General features: G+C 42.0%; 2 protein-coding genes across 2 annotated transcripts; both read right to left on the minus strand.

Moving 5' to 3' along the window:
• Positions 1-1,261: 1,261 nt before the first annotated feature.
• On the minus strand, positions 1,262-16,442 carry PER3 (period circadian regulator 3). The gene is made up of 21 exons (XM_065737885.1): positions 16,339-16,442; positions 15,863-16,014; positions 15,197-15,312; positions 14,154-14,355; positions 13,323-13,371; positions 11,818-11,960; positions 11,375-11,453; positions 10,563-10,669; positions 10,188-10,344; positions 9,163-9,268; positions 8,657-8,782; positions 7,817-7,943; positions 7,395-7,539; positions 7,081-7,208; positions 6,428-6,631; positions 5,614-5,865; positions 4,373-5,109; positions 3,155-3,335; positions 2,413-2,593; positions 2,003-2,153; positions 1,262-1,672 (listed from the first exon to the last, which is right to left on the minus strand). The coding sequence occupies exons 1-21, from the start codon at positions 16,440-16,442 to the stop codon at positions 1,571-1,573; spliced, it is 3,549 nt and encodes a 1,182-aa protein (XP_065593957.1). The 3' UTR covers positions 1,262-1,570.
• A 528-nt stretch (positions 16,443-16,970) lies between these two features.
• On the minus strand, positions 16,971-20,515 carry VAMP3 (vesicle associated membrane protein 3). Its single transcript, XM_065737884.1, has 5 exons — positions 20,483-20,515; positions 19,046-19,130; positions 18,254-18,412; positions 17,551-17,602; positions 16,971-17,166 (listed from the first exon to the last, which is right to left on the minus strand). Coding segments are annotated over exons 1-5 (318 nt in total). The 5' UTR covers positions 20,485-20,515; the 3' UTR covers positions 16,971-17,146.
• Positions 20,516-23,308: the final 2,793 nt, after the last annotated feature.

Here is a 23,308-nt window from a genome sequence, read left to right on the forward strand (position 1 = left end):
TGTTTTATTTATAAAAACAGATGCTCCTGTAGGTTGCACAGCTAAAATCACAACTGTAAATTAAACCACAGCTGAATATTACTTCAATGAAATATTCCTATCAACTAGTGTAAATATTCGTTCAATTGTCAATTAAAACTTGATTCAGCTGGAGGATAACCTCACCAATACATTCATCACACACTGCAAAAATACACCGGGGTCCCCCTCCTGTTCATACCAACACCATGACAGTATCTGCACACTGGTTAACCCATTTCAAACATAAAACTGTATTTTTTAACAGGAAAAACAAACAAACAAATAAAGCCTGCTTAATCCACCAAACTGCTGAGACCCCCACAGGGGGCAGAACTGCATCACTGCTGTACTTGAATCTTCTTTTCTTGCCATCAAATGAAAAAAGATTTTCTGAGAAGTTTTCAACTGTCTCTAATGTTTCCAATGTTTTAGTTGTATCAATCAAAGCAGTCACATAAAATTCTGTGCACACATCTGGCTGCAATATTTACTCCATTGCTCTTTGACATCAAAGCTCGATTTCACTGTGCCTACTTCAGCAAGCTACGAAGGCTGAAAAACTGATATAAGCTAAAGTAAAAACAACCAGTTCCTAAAAGCTCAGAGAAATAAGGTCCACCCCAAAAGGCCTGATGAGGCATTTGGCTGCTAGATGATGTTGTTTCTGTGGGGTGGAGAATAGCTTGGAAAACTATTTTTTGTCCTAAATCCAGTCTTGCAGATAAGAGTGTGTTCTTGGTCAAACAATTTAGTGTCATTATCACACGGGGCACTGATTCACCAATTCATTTCTCTTAAAGAATCTTGTGTCTAAGACAGAGCTAGGATTATGAATTTTGAATTTAAACTCCAAGGCACATGCTCCTGCACTGTATGTGATGGTGGAGTACAGTGGTCACACCACTGTAAAAACTGTCCAGGATTTCTGCTTCCATGTGATTCTACTGAGCACAGGTTCATGCAGTAGTTAGTACAGGAAGGGTTAACATACTCCAACAAGAAATGGTATAATATAGTCAAGTTTATACGTACAGGTGAGACTGACCATTTATACCAAAGACAGCACAGGATACAGTGAATGAAGATCCCCAGATTATACTTCTAGATTTGCTAGGAACTGGGGGTGTGCATCTGTCAAAGTCCTCTGTGCCTCTGTACCAAAGTAAGCCCTTAACCACTGCATCTTTTCAAACTCTTATCTGTCCAGTTAAAAAACAAAGAAACAGTACACCACCACCACAAAACAAAAAAACATCTTTATATTTTGCTCATCACTGAGCAATCAGAAGTTAGAAACACAATCCGTTCATAACCATTCATTCTTGTCAAGTTTGTGACATCAGGAAGGGAAACAACCTCCCAGAGAAAGATTGTCCTCAAAATCCAGCCAGGAGTGAAGGGAGTAATGGAGAAAAGTTTAGTTTCGTGTATGAGCGCTCATGGTGGGAAAAGACAGCTGGAGAGATTTGCTGCTAGCATCTAGCAAAGCCAAAGGAAAAGGGAATGGGAATTATTTCTACCAGTTTTACTGTCACAGGCACTGATGTCTTCAGTGTTCCAAGACTGGAAATGATTTTCCCTTGTTTTCCATATTGTCATCAGCCATTGCAGCCTCACAAGTTGCTTCCCTGATGTCACACGTAACACATCCCTTTAGAAAGGAACAAGGACATAATCATTTAAATTCTCTTCTATGTATTGCAAAAAATCCATCCTGGTAGCATGACATGCTGCAATCTCTTGACATTTTTCAAGAATTGAATGAAATCTTTAAAAAGAAAACAGATTATACAGAGATCTTATTTTCAGAAGCAGGCACTTGCACTTCCAACATTTAGCTAGTAGTCTCAAGCCTTCCAACATTCACAAGTAACAGCTACCAGTGACACCCATGCTGTTAAAATCATATTAGCTGGAAGTAGGACTACCACTAGCTAGCTAAGACATGAATAAGATGCTGATTCCTTTCTCAACTCCTTACTTGAGTGCTGATTTGTAGTGGGACAGTCTGTGTCCGGATCCATGTATGCACTTCTGCAAGTTCCTTCTTTTGCCTATCTGAAAACCAAGGCTGCTGCTTTCGCATGACTAGCAGCTTCTCCATATCCTCTTTTAGAACGTCCTCTTTAATTCTGGGGGGGAAAGAAGAAAAATAAGGAAAAATAAAAGACTCCTGTTAATGCATCTGCACTGAATTAAGCAAGGCAAACATTGCTGATAATCACAGTGGGATACAACTGTGTCTCGACTTTAGCCTTAAACATCAGCCAGTGAAAAACAGCACAACCCCTTTGAGTTTTATTGGTATGTATGCTGATCTTGTTTTTAACCCTACATTTCTTTCATGCACAATTTCAAACTATATGTCAGAAAATGTTGATGTTTTCTAACCTGTTAGGCATTTGGTATGTCATTAGAACTTGCTCAGGTGTGCGATCCATCATCACCCAGGCTGACTCATGTTTAGATTTATGAGATGCCTCTTTTTCTTTTGCTTCTTGATTCATCCCTTCTTTGAAAGTTTCAGAAGAATCATTATTGGCAAAATACTTTCTGCTCTTCCCACTACCTGCTGAGAATTACCATGAAAAAATGAACTCAGATGTCTGACAGTTCCTGATAATCCAGCACAACTAGTAAAATTCACCAGTGTGTTCTTGAGAGCTATTTCCAATAAGGTGAACGCAGGTCCCCTCAGATGACCCCTCTGGTAAAAGATTACCACTTACTGAAAATTCAAAGACAATGTCTATTCTATTAAGCTACTCATGATCTCCAAGGTTTTACTTATTCTTCTTTAGATTTGTTTCAGCCTCCCTGCTTTTGTTTCAATCTGTACACAGATTTACCTTCACTCAAGTAAGATGCAAACCACTCTCTAGGAAAAAAGAACTGCTAATGAGTGGAAGTTAGAAGCTTGACTTAGAGATTTTAGGAACAGCTTCTGGACTCTTATTTCTGACTATTGGGAAACAAATTTTACTTCAAACACTCAAAGCTCGTGAAAAATAACGACAAAAGAACCCCTTATTGTGATTTCCCACTCCCATCATGGTATGTTTATGACTTAGCACCATGTCAGCAACCCACCTACCATCAGAATAGCAAACGTCCAGATCTTGAACGTCCTTACCTGCGCCACCACCAGAAGTTTCACAGGAGTGAGAGCCTAAAGAACTAGATAAAGCCAATCCACTGCCTGATGCTGCTGAACCTGTGCAGGACTGGGAGTCCTCAGGTAGTAAGCGGTCAGTAAATTCACTGGAAGCACAATGGCTACTAGCACTGTTACCACTATCTTCCGGACTATTGTCCTGGAAACAAAAATCAAAACAAACACATCCATGGAAGTCACCCTTAAGCTTGAAAAAGGAAGTTCATGCATTTATTGAATTTGTTGACTAAGTTCTCACATCAATTCAACAGCTTTGGAATTTCTAGCTCTGAAAATGAATGGTTGTCAGAAGTCCTGATAAAACTCTACACATGTGAAACCAACAAGCATCTGGACTTATTGGTTCATGCTGCAGATCTTTTCCCACTGGGTTTCCTTCAAGATATTGTACTTGTGCATTAAGTCAACATTTTATGCTGACAAGACAGTCAGTTTCCTCCATGTTCTGTTAGGTGGCACGGAGCAGCCACGTACATCAAATGCTGCCCTACAGGGAAAAGGAAAGTATTCCCCTGAATCACTGCATTAAGCTTGAGCAACTACAGATACACCAACTCCCCTTCAGGACCCTACCCTGCAGTTTCAGCTGATCCGACCTTTTCAGCACAATCTGGATTCCCGAGACATTTTTTTCCTTGCCTGCAGAGCTCAGATTCCTGCCTCTGAGTTTACCGCGGTAGTTGGAGAGGCCTTTTCTATGCCCATGTATGGAAACCGACCCACACGGATCCCTGTTCTTCAGTCATTAGCTGCATCCCTGGGAGACAGAGGGAGTAATTAGAAAAGTATCTTCCCTTTGTTTTGGTTCTCCACAGAGACTGTGGGACTCGGTGAAAAAGGATGCGAACCATGTAGCCCTAACCAAGTTCCACATGCACAAAAGCCCACCCAAAACTTCTGCTGACAATTTATTGGAAAAAAAAAAATGTTGCCGAAGTACTGAGCAGAGCAGCTTGCAGCAGCCTAGACCAGAAGATCTCACATTTGTGACATTTACTAAGCACCAACTCTGTACCGCTACAAGTTCCCATGGGCTCAAATATAGCTTTCCTCTGCCTCCTGTGCTATTTGTGCCCTGCAGTCTACAGAGATATTGGTAAAAGAAGCAACAGTATCTGGAGACTGTACACCATGGAAGTCAGTTTCTTTTTGACACTAAAAATGTATGTTACTTACACATTTAGCTTCTGTACACGCTTTAACATCAGTACTAATAAAAGGCTCCACAGATTTTGGCAGCTCTTCTTGAAGCAAATTCAGCTGAAGTGGGGAGCTGCTCCGTGAGCTACTCAGCTGTAGGGCCTGGCCATGCTGGCTCTCTGGTTGATCCTCAGTGGATGTGGCAGAAGAAACTGGACAGGGCTGACCCTCACAGCTTGGGGCTATTGGTGATGGAGCTGAAGGAGGAGGGGCAGGAGGTAGAGTAGTGCATGGATATGAAGGAGGGAGATAAACATTCTGAGTGCTAGGAAGAAAGGCATATTGAGGCATCTGAGTATATATGGGGAATCCGTGAAAAAACACGGCCATAAACATCCCTATGTTTGGGGAATAAAGTGCTGGGAATGATGGTGCTTCACAGCATAGTTGCGACAGTGACACAGGCTCTGGTTTTAATGAGTAAAGGGCAAGTTCCTCTCCTACAGAAGAGCCTGGAAAACTAGACAGTGCACCTGAATAGACAGGAAATCCCACAGGAGGAAAGACATTTGTACTTGAAGAGCTTAAACGGGACAGTTCCGAGGGAGCAAATGACTGCTTCTGGACGGTTCTCTTCTCACTTGGAAGACTGTTTCTATTCTTACTGTAAGATCGTCTATCTGAAGACTGTCTCTGAGGTTTCTGGCGCTTGAATTTTCCATTTTTGCCATTTTTACAGCTGGCTGGAGTCATCTCCTTTGAATGAGAATTTCCTAAGGAAGAAGAAAAAAAACAGACACCCACTGAAATAACAGACCTAGGAGAAAAAAAAAAGAAGAAAAAAAAAAACATCCAGATGATTAAGTGTAGTTTATTCAGAGAGCAGCCTTTCTTCCAGAGAATTCTCCCACACACTACAGTGATGGACTTGCTGACATACGCAAAGTATTTTCCTTCCTATCACCAATTTTCCTTTTATTTTAGACTACCTCAGATATTTTATATTCTTTCAAAAGGAGGCCATAAGCTACCTCGGATTTCTGGGGTTTACTGCAGTATCTGGGTGCTTCGTGAAAAGTTTAAAACAGCAACATCCAAAATGGAGCAGATCTTCAGCATGGGCAATGACATTGCCAGTAGTTGACAATTCAGAAGTACTCTGTTTTCACCCATAGTAAAATTCTCAATAAATCACACAAACAAGAATGAGACTCCACTGTTAAGTTCTTCTTTAAAATAAGCCCAGTAAATCCCTGTTTTCCAAGGGTGCTGCCTACCTTGGCCACAGGAATGTCCATTGTTACTTCTGCTATCCCGCTGAAGGTACGACCTAAATGGAGAGAGCAAGATCCTCCGGCGGAACTTGTCAACATAGTTTTGCTCCTCTTTTTGAGTGTGGGCTGACAAAGTCTCTTTTGTTAACCCAACTGGCTTTAGCTCCTCAGCCACCGTCATAGGATTGTGAGCATTCACAGGCAGCAGCTCAATGTGTTCATTTCCAACAGGAGTATTCTCCACTGTAGTCACTTCTTTGTAGAAGGAAGAAAATAAATCAATCACTCTGCTCTAGCCTTCTGGTGTCAACAGCCACAGTATGCAGAGGGGGTGCAAAAAACAAACATCTGAGGCACTGAGCAGACAGACCATGCAGGGCATCATTTATACTCAAATATAGCTACATTAACACAAATCGAGCAAATTATTTTTTCTTTCCTCATACCTCTTACGATTGCAGTGAAATACTCATTTGTGTGTTTCTTTCTGCATTAAGTAACATCAGCCCATTAGTCACGTTTATTTTTATCATCAGTTGCCAAACAAAAGCTCACTGCTGTATCTGAGAGGTACATAATGAAATTAAAGTGCAAAGGAAAACAGTGCACTGTGAAATCTAGGTTTTATAAAAACATTTTCAGGATCAAGTTTTTGTCACAGCATCTCCAGAAGTGTCTCAATTGTATTTCAGAGTTCAAATTCATAAGAACATATCTCAATTGGACAATGGTTTCTTACTGCATAATTTAGTCTGAAAATATTGTTCAATCTAAAAACGAGTGAGTCTAATCAACGTTTTCCAAGAATGAGTAGTACCTGATTCAGGGTGTGGGACGTGCACAATAGTGCTGCTGTAACTGCATTGGCTGGTGGCCGATGCCACACTCGGAGACTTGTTGGACAGGGTCATGTCTGGCAGAGGAGCTCCCACGATGCCTTCATTCGTCTGCATTTTTAGCACCTCTTCCTGATCAGCAAATACTGGAGTTTGGGATTTAATTGATGAAAGAACAGCAGTACCTATTGGTAAATTAAGATTTCTACACTGAATTCCTTTCCAAGCATTTCAATTGCTTCTAAGCCATCAAGTCTGACTTGTTCAGAAGCAACCACTCAACTATGCAAATAGTTAAATAAGATAGGATAGTTATACACACAAATAAACGTAACATTCATATACCAGTACAAGGAGGCATAAAGCCAGTGAGCTACAGAAGGCTTATTTAGCAACAGCAAGCAGTACTTATTTTGATGAATTCTAAGTTCAAAGACTTACTACTGTAGCTTTTCCTTAATTGCATGATCTAGACAAGGAAGTGGATATTTACTGCCTGTAACCAAAATATTTGTTCCATTTGTGTCATATAATTTAAACAATGAAAAGAAACCTTAAAATATACAACAGTAGCATATCAGAAATGAATAAATCACAGTGCTTCCGCTATGATTGTCAGCATCCTTTGCGTTACCTTCCAATGCCTTGATTTCCTGCAGTCTTTGCTGGTTTTTCTTGTCACCATCTGAAGAAGATGATGATGTATTTGTAGAAGATTTACATTTCCTTTTCAGCAGTGGAATACTGCAGCTCTCTAGATACCTGAAATATAAGCATATTGCATTTTTTTTTAAGAGACATTATCCACTGAACTAATAATACTCAAATATTCTATGAATTATTATTACCTTTCAGTTTTGTATGGATGTTCTCAAATTGCATACAAAATTATTTTACACTGATTGAATCTTTAGTATTACTCACCATGACCACTTTGTAGTTTCCTACCTTATGATACTGTCAACACAATTGATCTGCTGATAGGAAGGAACACGTGGAGTCTTCTTTGAATCATCATAAAGTGCACTGCCTGGATCTTCTGCACTATTACTCCTCAAGGTCTGGAGAAAATGGGAAGCATTGTGCCTCTTCCCTAGAAAAGGAGAAATTCTCAATGATTTTTCTCAAAGGCATCTAAACAATCACCCACAGATACACTCACAAGCATATTCGGCCTATCACAGCACAGCTCTCATTACTGAAGTTCTTCTGCATTTTCATCTCAAAAAACACCACAAAAAAACCAACTTCCCACGTCTAAGCCATGTTTAGATGCTAACTTAAGTGCTTCAGCATATCACCAGTCAGCCAAACTCATGGCTCCAAACCTACAAGAGTTTATGTTAACTTAAGGATCATAATCACATTACCTTCGAGCACTTCTGAACTCGTAGGCTGCTCGTTTCCATGCTGTGGCTTGCTCCTTGATGCAATATACAGCTGCTGTCCCAGATTCTTTATCCGGTTGACATCTGCACACACTTGTTGCAAAGTCATCTTGAGGTATGAGAAAACGTAAGGTCAGAATAAAAGGAATAAAAGTGGACACAGGAGGCTATTAATTCTCCTAACTGAAAGGAAGTAGACTGTCAGCCTAAGTCTAGTATCCACCAGCATTTGTAAACATACTAATCATGGCTAATTTAATTAACTGCAATAAAGCTCAAACAGCTTCATCATTTGAATGTCTTTACATTGATGCAAGCTCAGAGCAAGTGTAAAGCTGATTATTTACCCAGTAGTCTCAAAAATAAATTAGCAATCATAATCCTTCTTTTAGGACAGGGTTATTTCCACTCCTACAGAAGTTTTGTTATAAACTTTAATGTCCTCTTGAGAAACAAAAGGAAAAATCCAAACACAGCAGAACCCCCCATTCATCTTGTACACCAGCACTCTTTCTAGTTGTGTGTGTTTTTCACCTTTTCTTTTTCCTCAGGTCCAGCAGTTCTCTGAGAAGGCTGATCTTTAAGCAAGCCTTCTATTTAATTCAGTGTACTGCATAAGCTATCTGCTCTTTTTAATCAGCAAAATTAAGATAAAAAACAAAAAACAGCATTCTATAATTGGCTTTTTTAAGTACACCTAGCTTGAACACAGCTACATCTCCACCTAATTAAAATTCTTATATACATACATACACATTAAGACTTCATTTTTTAAAATGCAATTCTATTACTACACAGGCACTGGCATATTTAAAGACTTACTGGTTCTTGTGTTTCCTCTGCACAGTTCCCATTGGAGTCGCTTGAAGATGCCATGCTGATATAGTGCTCGTAAGAACCACTGCTACCAAGGCTACCATAACCACTGGAAACATTGCTATGAACTGGCTGTATTGGGGGAGGGGGTGGAAGGAAAAAAAAAAATCAAAGAGAACACAGAACTCCTAGTATGCAAAAAAAAAAAAAAAAAAAAAAAAGAAGAAAGATCAGTACAGTTTTGGGTTCTACCACTTGCTTTGGAAAACAAAATCCCACCATCCTCAAAGCTGTTCCAGGACGAAGAATTATCTTTCAACACAAAGACCTGGAAAACATGTCAAATACTCTTCTAATCAGATGGGCTACCCAGAGCCTTATTTTTTAAATCTGGCACGCAAGTCTGTCTCCAAACGAAACATTACTTTAAAGAATCAATCGTAAAGTCCCTACTTTCTTTAGCCTCTCATTCAAAAGGCAAACCAGAGTTTTGAGATTTTCATCTTCTTTACCTGTAGAAGCAGCTTGTAAATTTGCCCTTGCAACTCTTTTATCTCTTTCTCAACATTGCTAGCTTCTTGATTTCTTGTAGCAAAGACATCTTCATTCAGAGGGCTTCTAGAGAGTCAACAAAATTTCATCATTAATTGTAATCTGATAAAGAAAAGAGCTATAAGCAGAGTTAGAAGGGTTTTTTTTAATTATCATCACCTGTATTTTACTTTGACCGTTTGTCTGAACCAACAGAAAGGGGATGTCATATGCTCTACCAACAGCTAAGCTAAAGTAGCAAGGCTGTGATAAAAAAGCAGTGCTTCATGTAAAGCTCCAGGATTTCAGAAAGCCAGTACACCAAGCACAATGACATGAGTAAAGGCTGACAAGCATCCACCCTTTTGCCTCCTTCACTTGTAAGACAAATTCACACTCCAAAAAAAAAAAAAAAAAAAAAGTCATCACCAGAAAAGCCATTTCCTATGATAGGACCCACATAAGAGGAAGCATCAGACAGTTGTATTTCCAAATATCTTGGAAATTAGGGAGAAACACCTGAAAAATATTAACTGAAGCATTCCACACTAATTCCATTCTTAGAAGAGATCAATTAGGTGCAGAATCTAAATATTTAGCAAGTTAACCACTCCAGAAGAAAACAAGCTGGATTTGGGCTATATTATCTATCAATTAGTGTTTTCTTTCTCTGGTAAATAAGCAAAAAAGCAAATAAAAAACAAACATCAATTAATTACTTCCTAAAGTGGTCTACTTTTTTAGGTTCCTTTTTAGCTTTTACTTTGTTTATCTAAAACTGGTACTCTGAGACTAAGGCATTTTCATTGTCACAGTATTTGGACATCAACGTTGTGCACACACATAGCTTAGGAAAGTAGGTTTTCCCTTATACTTCTAAGTAACGTACTTATTTTCATACTTAACAAAGAGAACTAATGCTCTACAGAAGTAATGCTACACTGGGCTCTGTTTTATGGAGTGCTCAACAAAAAAACATCTTAATTCAATTGTACAACTGACTTACGTTCGCACTTTGTGTCGGCCAATGATGAATACTACTTTCCTACTCCATGGATTCACAAAACTGGACCAGCTAGTATCCAGGATGACATAATCCCCATTTTGAGTGCAAAATCTAATGGGTAAGTATTCAAAAGGAGGCTGGCCAGCAAACTTCAGGACTGAACAGAAACAACCAAGAAACAAGGGTTAGTTTACATTATGGCACAGCAGTGCTTGCACAAACATATATGACTGGGGTACTGCCTTGACATCTAACTAGTGACTTAAATTTATTCATTTTTGTCCAGACTGGAAACCAGTCAAGTAGCAAGCAACAGGAAAGAACAGAAAGAAAGTTAGAAGGAGTACAAATTCCTTTCATGACCATTGTACTCACTTCTACGGTGAACAGCGACCATCAAAGGACGATCTTCTGGATGTAAATACATTAGTATGGATGTTCCAATCAAATCTTGTGGTAAGTAACCCAACAAAGGCACTGCTCTGAAACACAAACACACTACCGTTGCTTGCAATTCAGTCCTGAATATTTACAGTCTTAACCTTCATTTGCCAGTAGAGTCCCTCATTAATCCTCCAGTATGACATAAACACGCAAATATCAATGACAAACATCTCTGTTCCCAGAGGGGTAAAGTGGAAGCACTCTTAGGCTTCTACACATGGCAAAGGTGGGGATAAAGGGGGAAGAAAAAAACAAAACAGGGATCATGAACAAAGGGGTTCCAGACCAAAACGTCAGTAAAAAATCTGACACTGATGCTGTAAAGTGTGTTGTAAAAAGATCCCTGAGGCTCTCCAGGAGACAGCCTGAGTCTGACCGAGTTTATATGAGGCAGCTCACGAAAGCTGCAACCTGCACTGTTACTCCCAAACCTTTGTACAACATGGTTTTTCACTATCTCTATTACCACCACAGGTCCCCCACTGCCCTGGCTAAGGACAACTGACTGCAGTTACGTTTAATTTCACATTTTTAGTCAAAGCTGATCATGTTCTTGGAGTTCCAAATGTTTTTTAATGAGCACTAACACAAATAATTACTGAAAATTAACACAAAATGATCTTGTTTCAATTAACTACTGCCAACTGTACAGTTAAATAGTTTACTGTTTATAGCTGCATTACCAGAGGATTTTTTGCCACCTCTCCATACAAACTTCACAATCCTTGTGATCCAAATCTCACCTGTCATCTATCTCAAGAAAAATACATCCTGGAGTGTGAGTGGTGGTGAAGATTCTTTTATCCATAGGAATTCTAGGAGCTAATTGAAAAAGAAGTATTTACTGAAACACAAAATATGCACTGAAACAGAAATTCTAAATTTCTTTTGCTCACAATCAAGTGTTACAGATTTCTGAACTTTTTCAGTTTCAGTTTCTCAAAGAGACATTACAAAATTTTAGGTGATACAAACTTCTCCCAAATGTAAATATTGTGAGAAGAGGTCAAAGGTCTCAGGACCTAACGAAGAAGAATCATACATTCTGGATAGGCATGTGTGTAAATGCACATACACACTGGATTACACCTGTGAACTTTCCAAGTGCAAATTCCAGTCAAAGTAAGCTGACATTCATCAACTGTTTTCCTATTGGCTTGTTTTTTACTGGACTCTCCTGACTTGCCTTCATATCCAGAGTGAATTTTCTCAGCCAAAGCTAAGCAGCAGGACTCAGCATCCACAAGGACAGAGGTGCACACGTGGACCAAGTATGGAGTGATGCGGAATGGATACCAGTGCATTTCTCGTTCTTGATCTTTACCACCTCTGAGGAAAAGCAAAAGGGATTAACGTGTTGGCATCAAGGCCCAGATGCTTTACACCAGTACTGAAAGCCATGCACAAGTAAATCATGCAGAGTGCACAGAACCATGTGAGAAGGAAGAATCTCTCAAGATCCTATGCACAATGCCCTGCAATCACAGGCTAACGCATTCAGCAATACTGATCTTGTTTCCCTTAAAAGCAGTATGTACTTTGCACGCAGCACATGCACTGAGAGGCTGCTCCTGAAAGCCATTATTCTAACAGTTAACAACCATATTCTACTTCTCAGTCCAAATGTATTCATGAGAACCAAACATTTGTTTGTGTGCTCTCCTTCAAGTTAAATACATATATGTATTTTCTTTTATTTGTTGTTTATTCTGTACTATTTTCAGGCAAAAAATGTGTCTCAGGTTTCATTCCATCAGCCTAATTAAGCAAGACTTCTCCAGCCTCAATGAAACAAGTAGAATTTGGATACAGCAGAAAGAGTTTAACTAACAAAAATCATTTTCGTACTTAGTCCTTGTGTACATTAGTGAAAAGATGTTTTTACTTATAGGCCCACATAACTGAAAGGGTCTGTTACGTGAAAGAGGGAAAGATGTATGAAAATCTGAAAAAAATGTTAAGCATTGCAAAATGTTTATGTATCCTACATAATCACCCAAACTGAAACCAGCATTTGCCCTGCTACACTTATTCCGAGTGCTGAACTGAAAAGACTTGAAGGGATATTTTAGAGCTCAAGTTTTTGAAAAGTGTGACTATATCAGTGATCTACTGACAGGTGGAATAAGTATTTTATCTGCTCAGAAACCAAGAGAACAGCTCTCAAGAACTGCTTTGAATATTACAGGCTAGTCTATTTTTTTTACTCCTTTTTACTCTTTTGGCACTAACATTAGTCTGGCACAAAGCAAAAGATTCCATCCACAGTGACAGAAAGTGGTATCTCATGATTCATGTCTTGCATTGGAACTCAGGTGACTGAGTTTCTGTTACTACCTGTGCCACAGACTACCAAGCAAACTTAAGCAAAACATCCACTCTCAAACTGGAGGAGTGGGACTTCTTCCACAAGATCATTCTTCTCCCACCCAACAGTACTGAAGGAAGCTGATCAGACTATAAGAAATGTTCACGAGCAATTTTTCTTCTACCCCATGCAGGTGTAACCATCACTGTGGAGAAGATATTCAAAACATCCTGCTGGGTTCTGATATTAAACACAGTAAGCCATACTTGTGACAGAGTTCAAAAAGCTCATGCTAGTCACAGAGATAGCAAACCACCACCTGTGCCCCACACCGTTCCCAGTGCCCAGCCTTCATGAATGCAGAACTAGAATAATATACTTGCCTGATCCTGCAGAAAAAGGATTTCACCTGGGCATATTCATACAGAGAGGCTAATAAGAAGAACATACATTGAAGGTATCAGTTCATATCCTAAAAGAGGCCATGACTATCAGAACTTCTGAACTCTGTATTCCCCAGGCTTTCTGAGCAAGACCAAACTCTCACAACCTGTTACACAACAGTTGCTGATCTGCCTGGCCAATAGTCCGCAAATATTTCTTTCTCTTCTACAGCCTGCTCTGAGAAATGGCTGACCTGGAGCTGAGTTCAGAGAAAACTTCAGACTTCCAAGATCTGAAGCCAGAACGCTCCAATCAGCAAGGTGGACAAAAGACAGAGTCTTGGCTACTCAAAATCACTCACAAATAACACATGGCTCAAAAACTATCATTTAGTCACATCCAGCACTAAACAGCCAATCAAAACCCAGTAAAACCTGGGTTCAGTGAGCTACTCTCACAGCAGGTTGCAAGTGAACCATAATAACAAAGCAGCTAATCAATTCTAAGCTGCAAAACAAGCCATTTTAAGCAGACAATTGGACCTTCTGTTTCTTTTTTGGAAAAGCGGTAGCATTTGGAATGAATAAAATGGCAACTGCCTTTTACTTGCAGGCTTTTTATCTGCTTATGAGTAAAAGACGTCTGCTTTTTACTTATTTCAGGTAGACCAGGAGTAGCTGCAAAGCTACTCAACCTTTCCAAGTGGAAAAAGACCAAGTGTGGCCTGTGCATACTGCAAGCGTAAACATTCAGAGCAAACAAGCATTCTATCCCCACTCTGTGAAGACAGAAAGACAGATAAAGCATTTGTGAGGATCATCAAGTCCCACCTGTTTGACTTTCTGTGTTCCAAAGCGGCAGGTGAGACTGATCAGTGTGTGCATAGAACACACTGGCATCCTGAGGGGCAAGCAGCTCTACGAACCGGGAGGACTCCCAGACTTTCTTCTTACAGTTTAGAATGGATGCTGCCTGCTCAGAAATATGCACTATGCGCCCAGAAAGCAGGGAAAACACAGCCACAAAGGTGTCCTGGAAAACAAACCTTATTAAAAGCGTGGCAGCAACACTGAAAGGACAAAACAAAAAACAAAAAAAAACAAGTCAAACTTCCTCCACGCCCACTGGAACAACCACAAAACACACACACCACCACACACCATAAACACAGAGCTATGGAAGTGTGTTCGAAAGTTAGCATCCAAACAAAATCACATGTGAGCTACTACAGTCTCCCACACTGTCATAGCTTACTTATTACTTACACATGCTAATAAGACTGCAATATCAAAACTGAAACAGCTTCCACAGGTGCTTGCCATTTTCCAGAATGACTGGTTAACTGGCCACAGACTTCTCCACAGATTTCACATTACTCATCACAGTTCCACATACAAAAATCTGAGAACTTCCTGATAGAGCACATAATACTACTGAAACTCAACACTTTTCTTTGAAATAGAGCTGGAAGCCACCACACAAACTGCAAACTGATGAATCAATCGATAAACAATCCAAGAACACAAACAGAAGCCAGAAACCTTCACAATTATGGATTGGATCAGCTATGAAAACATTCTGCTGTACCATCCGAGGAGATTATTATGCTGCAAATGAGTTCTAAAATTCTCACAGATCATGACTGCTTCTGGGAAAAAAAATGAAAACAGAAAACAGAAGCATTTCTTCCCTTACAGCTGTTGGGTATGCCAAGACAGCACAGACAACCAGCAGCATTGATCTACCACAATGAACAATAACCTATTTGGCTTTTAGAGGCTTTTTTATTTTACATGCTATGTTTCCCTAAAAAGATATTAAGGTGATGAAATCAGAAAGCGATGAACCCCCTGAGTGTGTCTGAATTCCTTACACTGTTTTTTGGAGTGTGTTCCGATGCAACTGTCACCAACTCTTCTATGCTGTACGTCATCACATCTGTCTGGAACATCCTTCGGTCATTCAGAGCCTGGAAAAACTCACTGCTTGCTAATTGAAGAAACAGGAAATGCAAAACAAACACAAAGAAGTCAGTAAGAAGACCATTTTTAAAATACTTCTCACAGCCTTCCTAATTTTGTCATTGTTTTGGTGAAGCCCAAGGTGAGATGAGGAATGTCTGTGAAGTGACAAAGGAAAAAAAAAAAGGAGGATTAATTATACCATTGCAGTGACCTTTGTTGCAGAAGAGGAGCTCACAAAGTAGACAGGACAGCAAGTGACAGCAAAAGAGTGACCAGCTACTTAGTTCTGCTGGAAAACAAACTACCCACTACATTTTCCAAGTAACAAGAATGCTGTTTTCTCAACGTGTGTGAGAAGTTAATAGTAGGCACCTATCTGCTACTGAATGAAGGAGAAGTAGTAAGTGGGCATTTCAGCTCAGAACCTAAAAAAAACTACAGCAATTCAACAAGTTAATTGTTCACAGGATAAATGAACTGCTTTCATTTGTTTTAATGCTATCTGCTGTGAGACGCATCCGCTCAAACCAAGCTGCCACATGGCTGCTGTGCTTCCCGATGCTGTCCGTGCTCACCTCGGACCTGCTGCACACACCGCAGGGCATAATTGAGGGCACTGATGGTACGAGGCTTGCTGGAACTCCTTTTCTCTTCAGGCAAACACTTTTTGATTTCTTGGATCATCACCATCAGATCTTTGTGAGTCTGGCTGCAATCCAGCTGACCACTGACCAAAACAGAGGTTAAACTTTGCTGGGAACTTCTGATAGAGGAGACTTTTCCCCTTCACACGAAATTATTCCCTGAGCCACCATTTTATGGCACGACGTCAGACTGACGGGACAGGAGGGGAAGCCCCAGGGCCCGTCCGCTGCATTCCACATCGCACCTTTCTGATTCCTCTTCCCATTGCGCATCCCCTCCCTGCGCACCCAGCGCCCCACGGACGGCCGAACTCAGCGGAGGGGCCGAGCGCCGCGGGGCCCCTTCAGCTCCACGGATCGCCCCGGGCACAGCTCCCGGAGCCCCGAGCCGCAGCAGCGCGCGTTACCTGAAGCGCCCGCCCGGCTCGCGGCCGCCGCACTCGGTCCCGCCGCACCGGTCCTCGTCGGAGCCGCTTCCCGCGCTGAGCCCCGCGCCGCCGCCGCCGTCCATCACCGCTCGGGGACGCGGACAGCGCCTCGCACCCCTCCGCGGCGCCGTTACGTAACGGCCGCGCACGCGGCCGCACCGCTCCCACACACGGCGGCAACGTGCGGCGCCGCCCGCCCCGCCCCCCTCCCCCACACACAGCCGGGAGGCGGGAACAGGTGCGGAGCCACTTTATTGGAGAACGCGCACGCGCGGCGCGGGCGGCGCCCCGCCCCTCACGCGCCGCTGCACGCGGCCCCCGTGCGCGCGCCAACCCCAGCGCCACGTGCGGCGCCGCGCGGCCCCGCCCCCGCGAGACGGGCAGAGCTCGGGCGGCGGGGAACGGGCGGGGACAGCGGCGGCTGCCGCGCAGTGAAGGCCGGGGGGGCCCGGCAGAGGCACTTCCATCGAGGCGGGGGTTGCGGAGGACCCCCCGCAATGGCACTGCGGCGCGGCGGGCGGGTGAGGAGGACCGAGGACGCACGCAGCCCCCAGGATCCAATCCTCCTCACCGGCACCGCGCTCCGGCTCCACAAGGCACTGTACGGGCGGCGGGCTGTGGCTGTTAGTAACTTACAGGAGTGTCTTAAGGCAACCAGGTAAAGTTAACGTTTCAATCATCAGAAGAGTTTCGCTTTAAACAGCAGTAGATGGGCTGAGAGTACAGCGGGTTTGGAGCAGGAAGGCTGAGGAAAGGCACCTTCGGTGTGAGAGTTTCCTTCCGTAACTCATTTAGGCACACTCAGGACTACAAAAACAAAAACAGAGTGTTGGAGTCTTTCAGGCCTCTGCTGTAACAGCCCTGCACGTTACATTTTTTGAATACTACAGATAAGAGGGATTCCTGAAAATACAAATCTTGGTCCAAGGACAGACGTGGTCACTCCTTCCACTGCCACAACACACAGCTGGATGAGCAGCATTTGTAAGCCAGGGGGCCCTCACCTTCACGGGTGTTTGAGACTCAGTTACTACTGCCTCTGCAGCAGGTGTGCAACACTACTGCAGTCAACAATAGTGAAAACAGTCACTGCTATTTAACCCAACTTTGTAGCTTTTATCAAGTATCCTGGCTGCCTGTGAATTAATCCCATCTAACTTTCAAGGAAAACTCTGCTCTGGTGAAACTTACCAATAATGATGATGATGATAATGACCACAACAGCTATCAATATTGCCCACATCTGTGGAAAAAAAAAAAAAAGCCACGTCACTTAGTATGAACTGCACAGCAGCATTCAATAGCCTTCAGAGTACAGGACAGCAGCCCTTGCAAAGCATCTTCACTGTGAGTGGTAGATCTAGCATAGTAATTAAAACCTTTTCAGCTGGCAGGCTTTGTAACACAGGCAAATCAGCATAGACCCAAGTTCTTTCCTACTGTGACTCCATCCAGGCAACTACACAGCAGGAATAAAGAACTTAAAAATCCTATCTCCTCTTATTCTACACCACGTTTTCTGCTTTCTTTCCTTCTCACCAGTGAGGATTCTCACCTCTGCCAACAGCTGCAACTTAAAGAGACAGAATGAGGTCATTCTGCTTACTTGCACATTGATATGCTTTTTTGGCCTTTTCCTCCTGTACCCCAAAGCCTCAGATTATTTATTGTAGCATTTCCTTCTGGCCATTACCCACTCACACAAGGCCTCTCGTATCAAGCAGCGTGACTAGTAATCCACCTTCTGGTTATCTCAGTTAACCTCTGCTGTGTTTTAAAACTAGATGCTATAAAATGAACACTGCTTGAAGTCCCTTTTACTTCTGCCTTTAGAGATACCGATTGTAATATTAATTGTGATACTGAATATTATAAGTGTACACGCCATGATTACCTTACAGTTCTTCCACCAATACTTCCTTTTCAGCTTGGCTGCACTGGTCTCAAACTGGGAAGCTCCCGCTTGCAGCGCGTCAGCACGGTCATCCAACTCCGACAGCTTTTGATCTCTTTCCAGCACTTTGTCCACGTTCACCCTCATGATGTCAACAACCTACGTCAGTAAGTTGTCAGTTTTATTAACCATTCTAAAATTAATTTGCAGGCAACAGATGTTCTCATGTAAGGAGCTTGATTTCGCCTTTTAGGGTATCCAAACATAAGCATGAAGTTTACCTGCAGCTGGAAGTCCCTAGTACCTACTTCACAGTGTCAGTATTGCCAGTTGTGCTGATATTCCCTTGAACTTGGGATGTAATTCCTGACTAGCACTGGAATGACTTGAGGTATTCAAGCACAATAGTCAACCACATGTCAGGAAACAATGTTAGTATCCAGAATGGCTTTTGGCGTCCCCCAGGAATCGGGACATGTCATATTTAGAGGTAAACCTTTGCTAATGAAGACAAGCAAGCTTGTTCTCCATAAAAGCAAAGATTGTTATCTTTCCAAAGTAGCAAGCTCTGATTTCCCAGCTAGCATTTGGACACTAGTACCTTTTCTCCACTTACTGCAGCTGAATGGATTGTTATTTTTCTGAACCTTTCCAAGAGTTAAGATGACACACACAACAAAGAAAGCTAAATGATACAAGGTTTCACCTTCATATAGAAGACTTTGGCCAATATCTCTATTTTACATACCAGATTTTATTATGGAAAAGGATTACACTTATCTAGATTTTTACCTCATCCACTTGATGCTGAGTTTGCTGAAGCCGACGGTTACTGCCGGCAGCAGCCACATTTGGGTTTCCAGGGACACTGGCCGACCTGCAGTAAAGAAAGCAATCAGTATTCTGCTTAGCTTTTCTTAGAGATTTTGCTTTTACGTTGACATGTTTACAGTACACAAGTTCTGTGACCTTCCTGAAAGCAGGAAACTTCAGTTCTTAGAATAAACTTAGAGAAGTTTCTTTTCCTATTGGCAAAGTGATGTTTTAGTAGCTGGCTGTAGGTCTAAGTCAAAGTACATCCCTAATCTCTTGCCAATGAATTGACTGATGTAATAAAAGAGAGCATCAATTAACTAATACAATAATTTATATTGAAGCATATCACAACCCCATAGTGCTCAGAAGGAGCCCAGGTTCTAGAACATAGGCTTAGTAGCATTCTGTTTCTCAGTAAAAACACAAACTATATGCTTCAAAACTGATTACCAAAAAAAAAAAAAAAAGAGTACAAGAACTTTCACAGCTAGAGTTCTGTGTTCTTGTACAGAGAGGTTGTCTGTCTCTATTCTTTTGAAGCAATTGACATCGAGCAAGAGAAAGCACAAGGAAAATGCACTCAGCACATATAACAGTTAACCTCCAGTAAGCTTCGAGCTCATAACCCCAGGCAGTTAAATTCTTGTTACTTACGACAATACTGTGTATCCTTGTAATCAATGCAAGAGTCCCTGTGTGCATTTCTCATACCCTGTTCACAGCTCTAATGACTTTGTGTTGTATAGCTCCTTAAGTCCATTCGTTTTTCCCTGTTTTCAGGGCTGAATCTAAGTGCTGGCTATCTTTGCACATTTGAACACTAAATTCAAATTTACGCTTAAGAAGTGAACGCATGCAAGGACTCACCCACAAATACCCTGTGCTAACAAAACAAGGCTCAAGAGCAGCCCACGTGTGATGTAATAACCGCGCCCGTGTTTTGGTACTCAGGGCACGCTTCCGTGCTGTTTTAATGCTAGGAATGCTTAGAAACCACTTTCCGCGGTTCCAAAGAGAACACACACAAGAAAATGTCGCCTCGTTTCTTTTCCTACATCGGCAGTGCTTTCGGGAAACACTCTTCGAGCCGGCAAGGCTGCCTACACTGTCACGGGGAAGCCAGGACAGGGTATCCCCTCCAGCAGCAGCCGAGGGCTGCGGCAGCCGGCCCGCTCCGCGCCTCGAGGAGCGCAGCTCAAGCCAAGGCCGCGCTCGGCCTCTCCCGGCTCGAAGCGCAGCCGCCCCGGGAAGCCTCCACCCACGGGCGGCACCCAGCCGACATCGGCAGCCCGGGCCGAGCCGGAGCCGGAGCCGGAGCCGGAGCCGAGCCGCTCCCGCTTCACCCGCCCGGCTGCGGCCGGCCTCCTCCGCCGCCCCTCCCGGGCCGCTCCCCGACCGCCGCTCCGTACTCACATCGCGCCCGCGGGGTCGGAGCCGCTGCGCACCCACAGCGCGCGGAAGGAGCCCCACCGGAAGTGCGAAGTGCCCCGCGGCGCCCGGAAGTTACGTCAGGAGGGCGGGCGGGGCGGTTTCCGCGCTGCAGTGTCCGCTCTGGTGCGGGTGGGGCGGGAGCGCTCCGTTCCTGCTTTCCCACATCGAAAAGAGAAAGCGGGAAATAATCCGTCACCGAACTTGTTTCACTGCAGTCAGAAGAAGCGTCCTCAGTGAGACGGCGTTATGGTTCGTTGTAGTTCTGGAGGAATTCGCTCCTAACAGCACAGGCGCGGCCTTGCAGAGCACACGGTTCGGTTATTAAAGATCGGCTCACACCACCCATGTTCCTGCGCAGTGCAGTAGGCAGCTACTAATTCTGTTGCCAATATTTCTGTGTTATCGAGCGTTACCTGTTAGGCATCTGCATATGCAAAAGGCCGAAGATCCAGAGGTGGACAGAGTTTGGACTCTTCCAGTTATAGCCAGTAAGAAAACAGATGGTATTTACAGGCAGCCTGTGTAGCACAACACATCGTTTTTTGGCTACATACAGTGACTAAAAGGAATGTCACCTTTTTAAACTAAAGCAGAAGAAACCGTTTAAAAAAAGGCAGACGCTTTGTATGGGGAAATTTTCTTTGTTTTTAATTTACAGCAGAAAGAATATAAAGCATTCAGAAAACATTTTCCATATTTTAAGGGCAATTCAAAACATTTTGCATGGTTCCAGCAGCTGAGTTCTTCAACAGATCCATTGATTCAGTGATGCTTTACATGCACGGTTACAAAAATAAAACTTACAAAAGAGAAGACATCTATACTAGTTTTACATGCAAGTCTTGGGGACCCCCCATTGGGCACCAGCTATTGTGTGGAACTGCCATAAGCGTGCAACCAGAGAGGGGGTTCATGTTATATTTTGTATTTCTTTCACACAGTATTACTGCTGTCAAATGCGTTTCACAAAGGAGCAATTCCATGATCAGAGGACAGAAGATCTGGCTCCTGGCACTTGGGAATCTGAACCTTCCCGGGAAGCTGCACTTAGTTTATCTTCTGTGAAAACACAAGTCCCACAATGGAGTAAAGGGTGAGCGGAATCACTTCACTTCAGTGGGAGTCTTTGTAACTCCCCAGTGATACACTGAAGGGTCGTGACCCGACACAAGAAAGCACTTAGAAGCTGTACTTGGCTTCAAGCAGGCAAGTATTTCTGTTGACCCTAAGGAACTGCTTGCATGTTTAACACCAAGTACATGCTTAAACATTTTGCTGAAGCAGGATCTAGGTTAGTAGATACACCACCAGGCCCATGGATCTGGAAGAGTAATTTGAAATAGCTCTGTATATTACTGAATCGTTTTTCCAAATACTGGGAATTAAAATATTTCCACTGAGGTCACTACTCTTGTTAGGAAAAGATCAATTCATATCGTCACGCACTGGTTAATGTGTGGAGCAACATTTCAATTTCAGAATATTAGAGTTCTTCCAGTATTAATACAGAGCATTTCCTATTCATCCAAAGGAGATTCTTCTGCATTTCTGTTTTTGTGTGTAAGGAAAATTTAACACATAAAGTCCCAATTCCATACAATAAATTGAGGCTATGAGCTGCCCAAAGCCACAGCATGAGAACCATTCTTTTTTACTTTTTTTTTTCTTTTTTAATTGAATCAGGTCATAAAGCAGCAATTCAGAAATGTACAAGATAATTCTGATAATGAGCTATAGCACACATCTACTGTAATTCAATGCTGGCAGTGAAAAGAAGTAATTAAAAACAGGTACAATTATAGAAAAGGCACCAAGAGCACTGACCCCAGGTTTGTTTTTGTTTCTTTTTTTTTTCTTTTTCGCCACAATCTTTGTTTTTACTCTTCTTTTAAAGACACCAGTTTAAAAGCTTCTTATGTGTGAGTATTTTTAGGCTTCACAGCAAGCCTTCCATTTAAACACTGCAGTTGGTGGCCGGGATCAAGCAAGAACAATTCTTCCAAAACAAACCATCCCAAAGTGACACCAGTCCATTCAGAAATTTACAACTGCTGCTACCAAAACAGACACAGAGGAGCAGCTCCTGATCTCAGACAGAAGTACAGAACCCACAGCAACGAGGCAGCTTCAGGAACTACTTCCCTTACATTCCTGGGTAACCGAGATCAGAACCTGCTTCCCATCGGTGAGAATTTGTGACCATTTTAAATTAGTACTTCAATTTAAAAAAAAAAAAAACAACACTAATTTCTTTGGCTCCTCACTATGTGGAAATAGCAATATACCATGACACCCCTACAAGATCAGTTTGCATCTTTTTTTTTTGAATTTTACTTAGTTTTTTTTTTTAATTTTTTTGTGCAATTTTTATTACATTTTCTGACTTCCAGCAGGAGATATGAAAATGTGAAAGATATTTTCTACTTTCATACTATTTCTTTTTTTTTTTCTTCATTTTATGTTCATTCTAAGTGTTCTTTATTGGAGTGAGTGTATGGTGTTAAGCTAGATACGTTTTTGTACTTTTATGATTATCTGCTTTGCAAAAGTAACGTAATTTTCTTAAGCAATATTAGCATTCACATTACTTGGCACCATTGGCAAAAATAATAATAATAATAATAAATAAAATAAAAAGGAAAATAAAAGACAAGACGGGGGGGCAAAAAGAAGGAAGGAATAAATAACTGAAATTCAACCAAACTGAACTCCTGGTAGCCAAAATCAAATGTAAACATATCCTTTTTTTTTTTTCTTTTTTTTTTTTAAAGTAATGTTGCTCTGCCTTTTTTTTTTCCTAAGTCTAAA

The sequence above is a fragment of the Cyrtonyx montezumae genome, unplaced genomic scaffold (assembly GCF_038088225.1).
Source record: "Cyrtonyx montezumae isolate F1298 unplaced genomic scaffold, pur_monq_1.0 scaffold_21, whole genome shotgun sequence".
Classification (NCBI taxonomy): domain Eukaryota; kingdom Metazoa; phylum Chordata; class Aves; order Galliformes; family Odontophoridae; genus Cyrtonyx; species Cyrtonyx montezumae.